Below are 17,773 nucleotides of genomic sequence, written 5' to 3' on the forward strand. Positions count from 1 at the left end.
CCCCACTCTTTATCTGTGTCAAAACCAAAATGTAGATTCCATGAACAAAGCTTCTTTCTTAGAAGTACACGCTTGTGAAACTCTCTTCCATTTGCCTGCTTCCCACTGACTACAATCTGGATGTGTTCAAGTCCAACATAAACAAATTCCTGATGAACCGCCCCCTTAAATAAGACACTTTATCAAATCTCCAATACTAACGATTACTACGATACTATCCCATTGATTACTGTACACGCAATAACCCTTATCCCCGAGTGGCTTCCGGGCCTTGATAAGTGGTGACTACATTGTAAAAAAAAAAAACATGCAGGGTTAAAGTGATTGAAAGAATAATCGAGCAGGAAAATATGAAGTCAAAGAAGTAAGGATGAAATGCAGGTTTCATGCCTGGGTGAAATGCCACTGGTGCTATTTTTATTCCAAGACAAATGTACATTGGTAAGAAGAAAAACTTGTGTTTTGTCTTTGTGGATCTGGAGAAAGCTTTTAACAGCATGTCAAGAGAGGTTGTCTGGTAGGGGACATGTAACAAGCATTCGAATGATGTTCTCGTTACTCTTTCAAAAGACTGATTGTTACACTACGATCATCTTGACAAAAGTAAAAGAGTAGACCCTTGGTCTTGGAGATGTCCTAACTATTCAAAGTTATCCACTTCAATGCTGAAGGTCTGTCACAAAAATTAACTTCCTGTTCAATTTTAAGGCTAACATCCTGTGGGGCAGTGGATAGAAGCGTTGAATCTCTACAGATCCAGGTGAGCATTGTCTGACCATAATGGTTTCAATCCTACCCAAAGTCGGCCAGAGGATTAGTTGACCAAAAATCGTGGTGAGACAACAACAACTATGGAAGGCAGTAATTACTGGGGATACAATTATAAGACTCATCATTTTTATCCCGTTGCAGTTAACCACCTGACGAAGACCAGAAGAATAATTGCCCGGAACGTTGTGAAACAACAACTATAAAGATGAGGATAACAATCCACAAATAAATAAAAACAATACACAAATTATTCATCTCAGAACGATTACGACAATAAAATAATTTGGTCAATGTGCAGTTTTTATAGACCTTATGGCAGCCTACATTACAGTTAACCATAAAGCACTTTTGTTGAAAGTTAGTATATAGTACATAAAACACAAAACATCCTCTCCAGCCAGAATTTCAGGCATGTCTTTAGTCATTTACGATGCCAGTGTAGTGTATGGAAGAGCCATTCATCTGTGAGACAAGACGACTGTTAAAGGTTGATGTGACAAGTCAGTTGATAGTATGAGAATACTGTAAGTGAAAACAAAAAAATTGATAATAACATCAGTTTACAAGCTACCTCCAGTCCTGTTCAATTGGTCTGTCAACTGAACTACAGATAGTAAACCTCACCTGATTATTGGTAACTTCAATAGCCATAATACAGTGTAGAAGTTATGATCACACCAATAAAGATGAAGAACTCGTTGAATAATAGACTCTATCCAATGACATAGCCATACTGAACAAAACCAAGGATAAAGCATATTTTCTCAGTGTATGGTGGAAAAAGGGTTATAACCCCAACTTAGCATTTGTTACTTCCGCATTCAGACATAATTTCAAGAAATCGACAAGACACCCATTACTAAATCCCTGCACTGTCACATCGTAATTGAGCTGCAATCAGCTGTCCAGCCTATCACCACAAAACCCCAACCTCGATTTTACTATCATAAAGTTGACTGAGAAAGCTCTGCACTGGATCGTTGTAACTATTTCTCCTGTTTCAAGTGTATATGAATCTTTTCAGTCGTCTGTGTGACAGTGTGTAAAGAATAACATCCCAAGGTGTTGAAGAGTGAACTTACGATGTGCCTTCAATAAGTTTCCAGAATTTTTTGTACATGCAATTTAAAATTGCCGTAGACTTTTGATAATTCAATGTTATTGCGATACATGTTATGAGATGACTGGCCAATTTTTATGATTTCATGTTCAAATGAACAGTTACAGCAGGAATTGGAATACACCCTACTAAAGCCTGATTGTCAGAGTTGATGAATTTCAAAAATGCAATCTGAACGTGAGGACACTTGAGAAGAATAATATGCAATAAAATTCTGTTTGAAACTTAGAAAAACTACCACAGAAACGTATCAGACTGCTTTTGGACCATCTTGCATGAATTGAGCATTAGTTTTTGAGTGGCATAAGAGATTCAAGGAAGGTAGGGAGTCTGTGAGGAATGATGACAGGTGTGGGAGGAGTAAAGAAGTTAGAACAGCAGAGTTAATTGGTAAATTAAAGATTTAATGGATAAGAACTGTCGTGTGTTCATAAGTGTTTGATGTCAGTGTGCGAACTGTACACATAATTATTCGCAAGGAACTGAAGATGTGGAAGATTTACATGAAGTTTATTCCAAAGAAGATTAGAAAGACGTCATTATGACAGCAGGGAGATGATCGAGTTGATCAATTCAGATCTCGCAGTTCATGATGCTCTGGTGACATGCAATGACCTAGAGACCAAGAGATAGAGTTCTCAGTGGAAGCATGTTGGCTCTTCCAGACCCAAGAATGCAAGGTGGAGGAAATCTATCCAGAAACTTATGACGATCTCTTATTTTGACAACACGGGCATAATCTACATGTGCTGGCTTCCCACTGGACAGACAGTCAACAAGGAATGCTATGTTGAGGTTTTAAGGGAGTTCAGGAAGAGATTCTGTTGGAAGAAGCAAATCGGGTCAGTAGCATTTCTACTAGGACAATGCACCAGTCCACAACTCCATCTTTGTCATAGATTATTTGACTAAGATTTTTTTTTTTTTACAAAGGAATCATCACTTATCAAGGCCCAGAGGCCACTCGAGGATAAGGGTTAAAGAGTATACAGGAGTCAAAGGGGCAATATCATAGTAATCGTTAGAAGTGTAAATTTAGTAAATTGGATTACTTAAGGGGAACGGCTCATCAAGAACTTGTTTACATTGGACTTGAAGACGACCATATCGTTGTCAGTTGGAAAGCAGGCAAGTGGAAGAGAGATCCACAGGTGTGCAGTTCTAAGAAAGAAGCTCTGTTCATGGACTCCACATTTAGGTCTAGGCAAAGATAAAGAGTAGGGGAAACTATTGATAGTGTTTTCAGCTAGACACGTGTTCCTCGTGAATGTTTGGTGAGGAGGAACCATAGATTGGAGCTCAGACGAGCACTTGCCATGAAAATACCGATAAAGCAGAGACTGGTTTGCAAGGTCTTCCACAAGAAAGAGGTTGCAGGGAAGAGAAAAGGGCATCTCTCACAGGTTATGAAGTCTATCTTGAACTCTGTCAAGGCAGGATAAGGTCTTCCTAGCAACTCCTGCCCAGATGTGGCAACAATACTCCATTCTTGGACGTACCTGGCTCTTATATAGGTATATATTACATATACATTAGCAGGTAGATATCTACTGATCGATAGAAGAATCCCACTATTTTCCCAGCGATCTTGGCAACAGATTTGATGTACGTGTTCCATTTCAGATCAAGAATAAAGGTCAAGCCCAGAAGCATGTCAAAACATGGAGCCTCCCCAAGACGAGAGCCATTCATTTCAATTGATGCCAGATGAGGATCAGTGCAAGAGAGTTGGATCCAGGTTGAACCCCTAAGGGACTCCAGCGTTAATACTATGAGCTTCTGATTTCTGCCCATCAACCACTACTCTTATGAACCTATCAGAGAGAAATGATTTAATAATTGAAAAGACATTTCCAGCTATACCATAGCTGGAGATCTTGTGAAGTAGACCTTTACAGCATACCCTATCAAAAGCCTTTGATATGTCGAGAGCAATTGCCCTAGAAAGGAAGCGTCCATCGAGAGATTCACTAATCCTATGAGATATAACCATAAGCACATCTGCTGTAGATTTAGCAGAACAGAAACCATATTGCATGTCACTAAGAAATTTATTTTTGCTGAGGTGGTTGACTACTTCTCTATTTAACAAAGATTCCAGCAACTTACTCATGACGCACAGGAGACTTATTGGTCTGTACCGAGAGAGAGACGACCGATCACTTGAATTCTTAAATATAGGGCATACTGATGAGATTTTCCAGGGTGTTGTGAAGCAATTCTCCTTAAGACAACGCTTAAACTGCTTTGTAAGTATGGGAGTTAGTTCTGGTTGAAGCTTTTTCAGCACTATAATTGGAATGCCATCAAGACTAGTTGCTTTACTGGAATCAAGGTTTTTGATTAGCTTAGCAACATCATGCAAAGATATTTGTATGTCACATAGCGTGTTTTCTGATACAGGAGAAAATATGGGGGGGGGCTTGGTCGCATAAGGTAGAATTAGCTGCAAAGTTCTTGGCTTTGATGTTGACGAGATTACCTCAAAAATGAGCATCAAAACAGTTCCTCACCCTCCCTATAGTGCAGACCTTGCTCCTTGTGACTTTTGGTTATTCCCTAAGTTTAAGGAAAACCTTAGAGGCTGTCGTTATGAGAGAATTAGGGAGATGAAAGAGGCTGTGACCAGAGTGATTGACACACTCACACAAGAGGATTTCGAATTCGGATGAGTTCAACTGATGAGCTCAAACGAGGATGGAATTCAAGTGTTGGACTTCAGGTTTATTTGCTTTTATGGCTTGTGTGGGCTGCAACATTGTTTGACTGTGAAAATATATACATATATATGTATATATATACATATATATATACATATATATATATAATGCTATTGATGACTAAGCTGCTCTCCTTTGATGTTACAAGAAGCCTTCCCAACCACTTCCTTCAAACTCCTCGGCTTAACATTCACAGACAATATGAACTGGAACAAATACATTGAGGACATTGCGAAGGCTGCTGCAAAGAAGGTAGGTTCTCTTTATTGTGTTAGAAGACTACTCACACCTGAGAGCATCTTGTACCTCTTTAAAGCCACCATTCGCCCATGCATGGAGTATTGTTGCCACATTTGGGCTGGTGCATCTACCACTAGTGTCTCTCTCTCTTGGAGAGGGTTCAAAAAAGAATCTCCTATCTAAGAGGTCCCGCCTTGTCACCTAAGTTCCAACCCCTGTCCCATCGCCACAATTTGTGTTTGTTTTACAAGTATTTTGATGGAATGTGCTCTGATGAACTCATGGTACTTGTGCCCCCTCGACGTACATATGCCCGATAAACCCACTTAGCAACAAGATCATACCCTTTTACTGTTTAGGTCCCTAAATGCCAGAAAGCTTTCTATTCTAATAGTTCCTTCCCTCAACTAGCTAGACTTTGGAATTCCCTTCCTGCCGTTTGCTTTGCTGACTGTACTGATATGAAGAAGTTTAAATGTAATGTAAACCAACATCTTATTCATCTTCCCTAAGCATGATCCCAAATATTAGACCATTACGTCCAAGTGACAATATGATTTGTGTGGGGTGAACCTGTGTAAAAACTAAAAAAATAGAAATAAATAGTGATATTTACATCTAAAAATAAAATAGGTTTAAAATTCCTAAAATTCGTACTAGAATTGTCCGCAAAGACGTATGGCGCAGTGATTAGAATATTTAGAAAAATTCAGTTGTAAAAGTGACCTTCTTCTGAAGGTTGAAGGTTCAATCCTCAGTGTGTGGCCGAAGCAAAATGTAGTATGCAAAACAAAACAAAAAAATGAGGAACACAGATAGGAAATAGTCAGTATTGCCCACCTCTAGAAGAGAGGGGTTTCTTGTCTGTAATAACCGTGGAGAAAGAAGGCAAAAAAAAAAAACAGAAAGAAAACTCGCTTCTCGCAGACACATGGTTTGTTACAAAGCACAATCCAATCATCAGAACCACCTACACAAAATCTGCAGGACGCCCCCTGACTGCTTTCCAGTGACCTGCCTTTATAGCAGCGGGGAATTATGTATTTGCATAATCACGCGAGAGCAGACAGATTCTACGATAATTGCATGGGGTAAACACTAATAAAAACCCATGGAAGCTATCTTGGAACTGTTCCGCTCAGGCCGAAACACAACAGACGTATCCGAGGTAAGCTCTCTATTTCTCATTTCGGTTATTGCTAATTCTGCTACAGTAGCCAACCGAAAATATAATAATAAATTACTTAAAATCTCTATCTAGTTATGGCTGACAGGACGAGAGCAAGCTACTCCCATGAATTGAATAAAGGGTGCTGGCCGAAATTTCGTGCAGATTCCTGAGTTTGGCAAGATAAACCTGAAGACTTATATTGACTGAAACGTTGCAAAAATGACACTTAAGGTGAGAACGGTTGTCTGAAGAATCCAAATTATACGAATAACCAATCCTCATCTAAAAAATTCAGAAACATGATAAGGTTTATGTTTTATTCATGAGCAAATCATCAGGCAATTAGTATGGAGATTTACTTCTTGTAAATAAGCGACACAGACACATTTATGTACCATTCTTAACACGGGAATGGGGTAGTTTTCACTTTTAATTTAATTAAATTTTTTTTTTTTTTAATTACATTTTCACCCCAATCAAGGCACATTGCCACTTTGGTATAGGGAGCTACTATCAGGGGCAGCAACGACTGGAGTACTATGTAGGGATTTGGGCAGCAAGATGTCGATTCACGTTGCACTTGAACTCCTGCACGTCAGTATGGTTGGGGAAGCAGGGACCTGGAGTGGAATTCCAAAGTCTAGTGGTTCTGGGGAAGAAACTACTGGAGTAGAAAGATCTTTTAAATGTAGGGATCTCTACAGTGTGGGGGTGGGATTTAGCAGCCTGTCGGGTTTGTCGAGGGTGTTCATGTTGTGGGGGCACAAATGCTTGCAGTTCGTCAGAGCATTCATCATTAAAATACTTGTAGAACAGGCAGAGGGATGCAACGTTTCGTCAATGGGACAAAGGCTGAAGCTTAGATGCCAGTTCAGGGCATATCAGATTTGCGACTCTCTTTTGAACCTTGTCAAGGAGCAAGAGACTAGTAGCAGATGCACCAGTCCAAATATGACAGCAATACTCCATACATGGGCGAATGGTGACCTTATAGAGATACAGGATACTTTCGGGTGTAAGTAATTTTCTAGCACGGTAGAGAGAGCCCACCTTCCTTGCAGCGGCCCTGGCAATGCCTTCAATGTAATTGTTCCAACTCATGTTTCCTGTGAATGTTAGTTTGAAAGATGTACGCTCAGATAAAGAGTCGTTGAGAGGTGGTAGAGAAGGTTTCTTGTAATTATTGAATAAAACTAGTTTAGTCTTGGTGGCATTGAATGTGACTATCCATTTTTGTTCCCATTCCACTACAGATTGGAGGTCATCCTCTAGTGTTTCTGCCATTTCTTTAAATATGTGTTCGTTTGTTTTCCTGTCGTGCCTGTTATAGAGTGTGGTGTCATCAGCATATATACCCATCTCAGAGGCAATTTTGTCGGGGAGGTCATTTATGAATATCAGGAACAGTAGAGGTCCTAGGATAGACCCCTGGGGCACTCCCGCATCTATTTCATATTGTTTAGATGTACGACCGTCGAGGACAACCTGGATTTTTCTCTTATCTAAGAAGGATTTAATTATGTTAAGTATTCTACCAGTGATACCGTATGATCTAATTTTCCTGAGGAGACCCTCATGCCATACCCTGTCAAAAGCCTTAGATATATCTAGAGCTACCGCTCTCGGCGCTGCTGCCCTCTGAGAGGAAGATAATCATTTACAACGATAGAACCATATCTTGCTTGTCACCGTCGCAAAAACCGGAAGTTAAAAAGAGCAGACAATCTTAATCTATAACCCGCCCCCACTCCCGTAAATATATTTTCATACCACTATATTACGACAGATATTCTTTCTTTCTTTTTTTTTTTTTTGGTCAAAATCCACTGAAACCGAAAACGGAAGTGACCTATGTTTTTAAACCGGAAGTGTATAAACGTCAACAGCACATGGCGGGCGAGTAAAACGTTAACGCTGCGAAATAAACAACGTCTGCTTGTTTCTCAGTCACTGACAAAAAAAGAAAAAAGTGACGGTTTGTAGTAAGCAATCGTTTCGTTGACAAAGATATTTGTAACGAGAATGGCACAGGGAGGAAGAGGAGGAGGAGTTTTAAAACTTTATTCCAAATGTTGGAGAATGATTTAAAAATGTTTATCTCGTTTTTTTTTTAATCAGGTGGGAAACAGAAGATAAATTAGGAAAACTTGATATTAAAAATATTAAACAAAACACTAAAAAGCAAATATTTTGTTACAGTAAGCAAGCAGTTTGCATTGTTATTTAACTTTTTTTTTCGACTAAAATTGACATTTTTAGTTTGGGAGTAAAGAAATAAAACGTGAATGATATTACGTAGCTATATTTGACCAAGTGGAACTGGAAATCTTAAAAGAAAATCCCAAAAAATATTCAGTTAATAGTAATAATAAAAACAAGTTATGCAAAAGCAAGGAACACAGGCACACAAGGTCGCGTCTCTTTAGTTTTTGATAGTACAGAAAGTTGGCATACACAAAGATTATATTTCTAATCTAACATAACTAATTTAAACTAAAAAAAAAAAAAAAAAAATTAATAAAAACTTCCGCTTTTATTTATATTTTTTTATACCTTAATGTTTAAATAATAGTTGGTCCGCTGTTTTAAACACCTGGTCCAAAGTCCATTTAATATTGAAAGAGGTTTTTGAAATACCTTAATTAACAACATTGATGATAACGTTCCTTTTTTCCTGTATAATTAAATTTACCGGATAAAAAAAAAAAAAAAAAAAAAAAAAAATTTAAAACATACGTAACGGTTTTTAAAGAGAACATTTAGTTGCAACATCACCGTTATTTGTTCTAACAAACTGCTTATTTTTATTAAATAATATGCAAATAAATAAATAATAATAGTATTTGCTAAAAAATAAATTATTTAAAACAAAAATATTCGAACCAACCGGCATTCATAAAACTGTCCTTAGGCAGACTAGCCTAGCTTAAAAATAATTTTGAGAATTAAAAAAAAAAATTAATAAAAAACAACTCTTATCTAATGTTTCTGTGTTTATTTTTATATATATTTTTTTAATATTCAAATTTATTTTTATTTTTACTCCGGTCAAAAATAATTTAAACGTGTAAACACACACCAAACAAACAGGTGATTGCGTTTTTTTTTTTTGTTTTTTTTAAAAAGCTGTTTGCTAAGCAATATAGAGTTTGAAATGAAACAAAGGTGCATTATTACAAACATTTTTTTTTTAAATTCTAACTAATCATCAATAAATTAAATTTATAGTCTCCGTAACAACAAAAATAGCAATCAACAATCTAACAAGCTTAACAGTAGTTGTATGTTTACTTAACGCACACACACGCACCTAACGGAAGTCTATCTTCAAATTGTGTAGTGGGAGAGGTTTTCTCTTTCTCTCTCTCTTTTTTAGATGAGAGGAAGTACGGAGACGAAGAGGACCTACCGAATAGGATGTCGCTGTAAATAAATACGACAATAATAAAACCACAAGGATTATTCTATTTGAAACATTATTTCCGATACCTGAGGATTTTACTGTCTTTAAAACCAAAAGGGAAAATGTTTTCGCCGGAAACTTTACCAAATCCATGAGGGGGGAAAACTTCCCAGAAATGTCAACAACAAATAGACCAACTTGGCTTCAAACGAATTGATTATCAATTTTGACGTATTAATTTTTTTTTTTTAATAATAATGAATTAAACAAAATAAAATCTTAATTTATAAAACGGAGTTTAAAAAAAAAAAAAAGTATATACTTTAAGCTTTAAAGTAGATTTGAATGTTAAAACAAACAAAAAAAAAATCGAAAATAACGTACCAAATTTAAAAATGTCTTCACCGGGTAACACCGAGAAAACTTAAATTACGTTTTTCACCTAACCCCCAAAAGTATATATTTTTGTTGTTTAATTTAAATATTAGTGTGTAGTTAGTGTTCTGTTAGCACCTATACACGTTTAAACCCTATGTCTAATAAAATATAAATGGACAGTTATTATTGACGACACTTTAACTGTAAATCCCTTTGACCATTAAATCCATCGGAAAATACTCACTTTCTAATGTCGTCAACATATTTCACTACTTTATAATTTCGTGTTTTTTTTTAAAATTTTTTTTATTATTATCTGAAAGTGAACACTATATTCTAGTTTTTATTTATTTATCTAATAATTTCCTAGACAAGCAGTTGTTATATTACCTTTCTTTTAACAATACTAAAAACAAAACAAAAAAAAACTTATTGCCTACCTGGCCGATTAAACTACCCTTAAGAAATTGTTTTTATAATTTTTAGCGTTTCTATTATTAATGTTTATTTTGCATATTTTAATTTTAAAAACTTTAAAGATAAAATGCTTAAATTTATAAATTACATTTTTATCATGTAAGCCTTTAAGATTTGTAAATTTGTATTTACAAGTTATATTTAAAAAAAAAAAAAAAAAAAGAGGGAATCAGTTATTTTTTCTGTTTGTTTGCCATTTGTGGTCAAGTCTATCAATATAGATTTTATTATTATACAAGTCATTCCATAATGAACAGTCCGACTGTTCATTTGGCCATGGGCTGCAACAACCACGTGGCTGGAGACAGACTCGAAGTCTTTACCCCAAAGACTCCCATCAACACGGAACCACTCGACTCCAAATATCTTATTCAAGGTGCATTAGGAAGGTAAGATATGTGTTTATCTTTGTGGAAGTCGTTATAGTTAGCGGCATAAATTATTTCATATAAAATATAGTTTTGAAAATTAGTTAAAAACAATCTTAGGAAAAACAAAGGTACTAGTGCTGAAATTGTTATTATTTAAAAAGCCGTTCTTAACATGGGAGGGAAGGAAGGGTGTTCTGTAACTATTCTATACTTTAACCTTACAATTGAATAAAAAAACATAAAACTTTAATTAAACTTGGAAATACGATTTAAAAAAAAAAAAATAGCGCGGATCAGTAAGTGCACTAGCACCAAAAAAAAACAAAAAAAAACAATGTTTTTAAAGTTTCCATAAATACCGGTTGTCAGCAAAGCTGCCATTTTGTTTACGTTACTAATTGAGTTAATTGACTAAACAAAGCTGGCTACTTTGCTGGCAATCGGTATTTAGTCGAACTTTTAAAACTTATTAATTGCTTATATTAATATAATAGATTTTCAAGTTTTTATCCTTTGTTGGCAAAGGCATTTTGTGAGGAGCTGACGGCTGCAAAATGAAACTTTTTAAAACTTTTTTTTTTATTAAAATAAGCAAACGAACAAAAACAATTGGGTTTGTATTACTGTACACATAGATTCGAAAAAGTTGTCGAAAAAACAAACAAATATATAACAAATAAATATTATTAAAAGCAAGATAAGTTATTTTTCTACCAAACTGGATCTATTTTTCGTGTTTTTATTCAATGTAACATGTTTATTCAGCTCGAAAAACATACATTGTTTACCGATGTATTGGAAAATTCAAAATGGCGCCTGACTCTCTCTTTAACACGGTAAGTTCGGGAAAAGGTGTTATAAATAATAAACTAGACAAGATACTATTAAAAACCACCGAATATATGTCAACCTATGTCACAGTAATATATAGTGAGCGAGTTTCTAACAGTAATTTTTCTAGTTTTATATTTATAGCACCTTTTCCCAAACTTACCGTGTTAAAGAGAGAGTCGGGCGCCATTTTGAATTTTCCAATACATCGGTAAACACAGTATGTTTTTCGAGCTGAATAAACATGTTACATTAAATAAAAACACTGAAACCATATCCAGTTAGGTAGAAAAGTAACTTCTCTTGCCTTTGATAACATTTATTTGTTATATACTTGTTTTTTGACAACTATTTCGAATCTGTGTACAGTAATACAAACCCAAACAATTTGTTTGCTTGCTTATTTAACAACAAAAAAGTGCTAGTGCAAGTGCACTTATTAGACCGCGCTATTTTTAAATGGTATTTTCAAGTTAAATTAAAGTTTTACGATATTTTTTTAAATTAAATTGTTAGGCGAAAGTACAGAATAGTTACAAAACACCCTCCTTCCCCGTGTTAAGAATAGCTTTCTAAGTAATAACATTATTTCAGCACGGTTCAATAAGTGCACAAGTACGAAAAAAAAAAATGAAAAAAATCATTTCATTTTGCAGCTGACAGCTCCGTGCACTATGCCTTTTTCAACACGGGGTGAAGAAACTTGGAGATAACCAAAATATATTTATGGCAATTAAGCATTCGTGTAGCTTAATTGCTATAAATATATTTTCATACCTTACTATCTTGATCTACTCGCGTATGATTTATCGTTGAAATAAATACAAAATGCAAAAACGATACTTACTTGTCATGACGAAAATAATACATCCCAAAATTACGAAAATTCATAAGGTAGAACAACCGAACCGCTATTGTGTTTTAGTAAAAAAAAAAAGCCCATCGTTATTGTCTTAAAAAAAAAGACCGTCATTATGCTCCCTATATTCGCAATCTTCAAGGTGTTTACATCTAGGGAAAATGCTATTTCCCCCAAGTTTTCATAGCTTTTAACTATAAATAATTTTCTACTCGATGAATTTTCTTATTCTTTGGATATATGACTATTTTCGACATGACAAGTAAGTACTGTTGATTTTGCTTAAAATGACGTATTTAAAAAGAAAACCATCTGTCGACTTTATCTCAACAAACACCATCGTAATTAGTTTGAAAATTATTTTAGTACTTGTGCAGTTTACGAACCATGCTATTTTTAGATAGGGTTTTCAAATTAAATTCAATTTTATCTTCTATTCATTAAATTTTTAGGTGAAAATACAGAATAGTTGACAAAGTCCCCTCTTCCCCATGTTAAGAATGGGTTTCTAAAATAATGTTATTATTTCAGCACGGTCTGTAAACTGCACACCAACACCAACACCAACACTATTTTAAATAAAGAAATCGTTTGCGAGGGAAAATGCGTACGTCATCACATGTGCAGATTTGCACCCCCCCCCCCCAACCTTTGTGTTTTCGATTGAGTATAAAGATGTTTTTACATGTTGCAACGAATTTATTGATAAACATTTTGTCTGCTCCTCGCGAGTTTCTGTTTCTCGCCTTTATATTTATTTTCAGCTGTTTATCAGGGCAAAGACGAAGAAGGGGGGGGGCGTTTTTATTTTTTAATATTTTAAAGTTGTTTATTCCAAGAATCGAACAATGACGATTAACAAGGTTTTACAATGATATCCCGATGTCTGAATTCGCGCCGAATACAAACGGCAAAAACTACGGAATGGTTAACATTCGACAATTCGTAAACAAAACAGAAATGAGTTCAAAATAATAAAAATAAAAAAAAAACTATACAAAATGCTGTTAAACCCCACCGAATATATGTCAGCCTATGTCACGGTAACACATCGAGCGAGTTTCTAACAGTATTTTGTATAGTTTTGTTGGTGCTAGTGCAGGCAGAGAGTGATCACTGATCTGCTGCGCTATTTTTTAAATTACGATTTCCAAGTTTAATTAAAGTTTTGTTTTTTTTATTCAATTGTAAGGTTGAAGTATAGAATAGGTACAAAACACCCTCCCCTCCCATGTTAAGAATGGCTTTTTAAATAATAGCGTTATTATTAATAACGTTATTATTTACGTCCGGATCACTCTGTGCACTAGTACCGTTTTTTTTTATTTTTAACTCATTTTCCCAAACTTACCGTGTTCAAGAGAGAGTCGGGCGCCATTTTAAAATTTTCAATACATCGGTAAGTACTATGTTTTTCGAGCTGAATAAACATGTTACATTAAATAAAACACACTAAAAAAGTATCCAGTCAGGTTTTTTTTTTTTTTTTTTTTTTTTTTGCACAGTGATCACCGCTTATGAGGCCCGGAAGCCACTCAGGGGTAAGGGTTATTGCAAGTACATTACGTTAGTGTGGAGATTTGATGAAGTGTTTACCTAAGGGGGCGGTTCGGTTCAGGTAAAAAAGTAACTTATCTTGCCTTTGATAACATTTATTTGTTGTATATTTGTTTTTCGACAACTTTTTCGAATCTATGTGTATAGTTAATACAAACCCCAAAACTCGTTAGAATGAGTGTTTGTACATTTACCATTTAAAAATATACCTTGAAAAATAATAGTTACGTAAATTACAAATAAAAATAGTGATATGAGGTTCGTGGTTAGGGGCAGATATTCTTAGATTCATCACGTATTCCCGGACAATGCCAGACCTTGCTAGTTTTTAATAAATTAGTGTTCTTTTTCAGTATTTCTCATTGACTCATTTATTTACTCTTGTTAAACATGTGTGCTAATACGACCTTTTAGGTTCGTTGACTTTTTTTATCTGCAAAAAATAAGTTTAATGACTTTTTGTTTACACCTAAGATGTTATTGTCATATGTTAAATTGCTCGTTTCTGTAAGCTAGTTTTCAAGTAGAATCATACCTGTTTGTTTCATTGTTCCCGTTACTTCAATCTACAATAAGGATTGTTTTATTTTACAAGTTAGAACGTAACTACCAAGTTTGATTATTCTGTTATTGTTTTATTTATTGCTTACATACAAGATCGATTTTGAAGTGGGGGGGGGGCAGCTCCCAAAAAAGGAATCCTGGATTAGGAATTCTCATGATGAGTGCGTCTTAGGCGACAGACAATATCCTCACCCTCCGACAGGGGGAAATAATGCCCAGGAAAGGGAAATATGGCCTGAAACTGAACTAATACTATAATTTGATCCAAGACAAAAGAAAGGCGGCTCGAATAAAAATTCAATCATTTTTTAAAGAATATTTAATTAAGTTTACGCCTGAAAGTATCCTGTACCTACGCCCATGTATGGAGCAAGCATTGTTACCAGGCTGGTGCACTGGTGCATACTACTAGTCTCTCACTCTTAGACAGGGTTAAAAAAAAAGAGTCGCCAACCTAATCTATCCCGCACTTTCAGCTCGGCTTCAACCTCTAGCCCATTGACGAAATGTTGCATCCCTCTCTGCCTGTTTTACAAGTATTTTAATGGTAGGTACTCCGACGAACTACAAACCCTTCTACCCCCTTCTATGTAAATACCCAGGACAAACCCGGCAAGCAGCTAAATCCCACCCCTACATAGTAAAGATCCCTAGATGCCGGAATGCCTTTAATAGTTTCTTCCCGCGAACTTTGGGGAACTCCTTTTTGACTCCCAATGGTTCGTCTGCTAAAATTTTAATCACGTGATTACGGTGTAGCATCAACAAAATAAACCATTCATTCAAGTGCTGTATGTTATGGATTTAGCTGAATACGATATTAACAAGGCCGATAGCCATTAGTCGCGTGCTCTCTTGTAACGAATGAATGCGTGAATGTAGGATTGATATGAAATGCTTAAAGATAAACGAAAATGACCGAAAAATGGGCTGAAATGACTTAAATAAAAAGTAAATGACTTAGAATGATTTTAATGAACTTAAGGATGAATTGAATGACCTTCAGAATGACTTGAATGCTTAAAAAATAACTGGAATCCTTCAAAAACAACTTGAATGATCTGGAGAATGACTTGAATGGCTTTAAGACTGACTGGTTGTAATGTGGGTGATCATTTTACATTAAATTAATACAGAAAAGTCATTCCCCACTTTATATCACAGTTACAAACATAAGTACAGTAAGAACAGATACTACACTTTGAGATATTAAATCCTTTATTCATGTTAAAAATACAGTGAAAATCAACAATGAACAAAAAAACTTAAGGCACATGGCCAACTCAAAAGGGGGGATTGTGGGGGTCGTTGGTCATCCTTGTCACTCCAGAACTAAACAAAATCAAAAGTTTCTCCCAGCTAGTATCTTCTTTCACCATAATACCGCATTCACCTTTTCATACTGGGGGACGTCCTACTTAACTCCCAATTTTTAAAACATTTTTTATTGACGTGTAAAAACAAAAAAGATAACAAGATAGTACAATAATTCATTTGTGTCGAGGACAGGGGAAGAAAAAACAAAAGGTGATTAGTAGGACCCTCCCAACCCCGTCTAGTTGATAGACTGCCCTTCCACTAGGTTTGTAAAAGGAACCTTGCTTCTGCTGGTCAGTCTCTAAGTGGGGATGCCCTCTAGATGGGGGTGAATGGAGAAAAGAAAATTTTGTGGGTAAGGGATGGGGGTTAGTTTGTATTTCTTTCTCTCCAAGATGTGTGAAATTTAGAGGAAGGGGTGAAAACAAAAATTACAAGTAGGAGGGGGTGGGAATTTTGGAGGCTTCCTAATTGGGGAGGGATGGAACACACACTCAGCTAGCTGAGAGGCTACTTGTTTAATTTTACTTTACAGAACTGGCATTCCACATTTAGGCTGGGAACATGTATTCAAATTTGGCTCCTCTTCGTATACACAGACTTGCTACATGTATCCATCTTCTGTCATATGCCGCGCGATGTAGCCTTCTTCTCTCACATCTGATCTTCACCCGTAGTTGGTGTTTAAAGAAAGCGATCAGATCCTGATCAGTAAAAGACAACTCCCCCCTCCCCCCGGCAACCTTGCAGATGCGACGTCCAAATCACCATTCTTGCCATGGCCAGGATTGTAACGTAGACCATTTGTCTTTCCCGGTCTCACAGCGGCCTCACGTTGTCCACGACATTGGATATGGTAATTGGGTGAGGATGCACAGGATCAATGCAAGCCGTCACTTCGCTGACATACGACCAGTACTGGCGGAGTTCACGGCAACCGAAGAAAGCATGATCAGTCGTTTCTACGGCCGTTGTCCCACAACAGGGATAATCAGGCAACTCCAAAAACCCGGAACTGCATTGTATGTTGTTGAGTGGAAGTGCATTTCGGGCCAATCCCCAGGTCAGAGAGAACTCCGAATTGTTCAGATGACTTGAATCTGGCGCCCAGATCCACGTGTAGCGGATCTTACTCTGCTGCCAACCCAAACGTGCGCATAGCGGGTGGTCGGCGGCCCCCTTCACTAGATCCCTGTGGAGTTCCCTACGGGTAGCAGTCAAGGTCGTTGGACCTTGGTAGTCGTTTTAGCGCGGCTCGGCACTCTTTCATGTAGGCAGATTCTCCCCGCGGCCTGCAACGGCTCTTGATAGAAGGATCGAGAACGAGGTCGGGGAAGGCGGGGTGCCACGGTTGGTGATCTTGCATATAGTGGCTCAGGAAGGCCAGCCTCTCAGCGTCTCCATGACACTTAAAGTCCGGCATTCCCAAGCCTCCCTCACACAGACGTTGAATACAGACCTGTCTGCTCACCCAGTGTCTTTCTCTGTCCCAAAGAAGCAAGGACAAGAGTTCGACGAGAGCTGTTAGGTGTTGTGCAGGCAGGGAAGTACGGCCAGTCGGTAAAGGATGAGAGGAAAGACGTAAGTGGTGCATGCCTCAGCTCTACCCTTTAAGGAAAGTTTCCTAGGAAGCCACGAATTGACTGCAGCCTCCACCTTTGACCGTACCTCCAACTAATTTTTGTCAAGCTGGAAACCCGGTGCGAACCACACCATCCGTCCAGCTGAAGGGCGCCGGGAGGTTGACGTTGCCACTCCAGGCGCCCAACCGCAGTCCTACTGACTTGCTGCGGTTTATCTTGGTCCCTGTAATTCTTTCGTACCGAGCGAACGCCTCCAACACGATCTCGATGTCTCTGAAGCTCGACACAAAGACCATGACATCATTGGCAAACGCGGATACCTTGGCGACTGAGCCACCGGGTATTGCAATTCCGCACAGGGCTGAATTTGTCTCCCCACGTCTCAGCTTGCGGAGCAGGAGCCCCAAAGGC

The 17,773-nt window shown here is 37.1% G+C and overlaps 1 protein-coding gene across 1 annotated transcript in view; it reads left to right on the forward strand.

The window, feature by feature from the left end:
• Positions 1-9,224: 9,224 nt before the first annotated feature.
• LOC145291496 (serine/threonine-protein kinase 17A-like) overlaps positions 9,225-17,773 on the forward strand; it is a 294,199-nt gene continuing 285,650 nt past the window's right edge. The window contains exon 1 of the mRNA XM_080137398.1: positions 9,225-10,669. Coding sequence (XP_079993524.1) covers positions 10,530-10,669 — 140 coding nt within the window. The 5' untranslated portion in view covers positions 9,225-10,529. The remainder of the gene's footprint in view (positions 10,670-17,773) is intronic.

This window comes from Euprymna scolopes, chromosome 12 (genome assembly GCF_053919585.1).
Source record: "Euprymna scolopes isolate OS-2025 chromosome 12, ASM5391958v1, whole genome shotgun sequence".
NCBI classification, from domain to species: Eukaryota; Metazoa; Mollusca; class Cephalopoda; order Sepiida; family Sepiolidae; genus Euprymna; species Euprymna scolopes.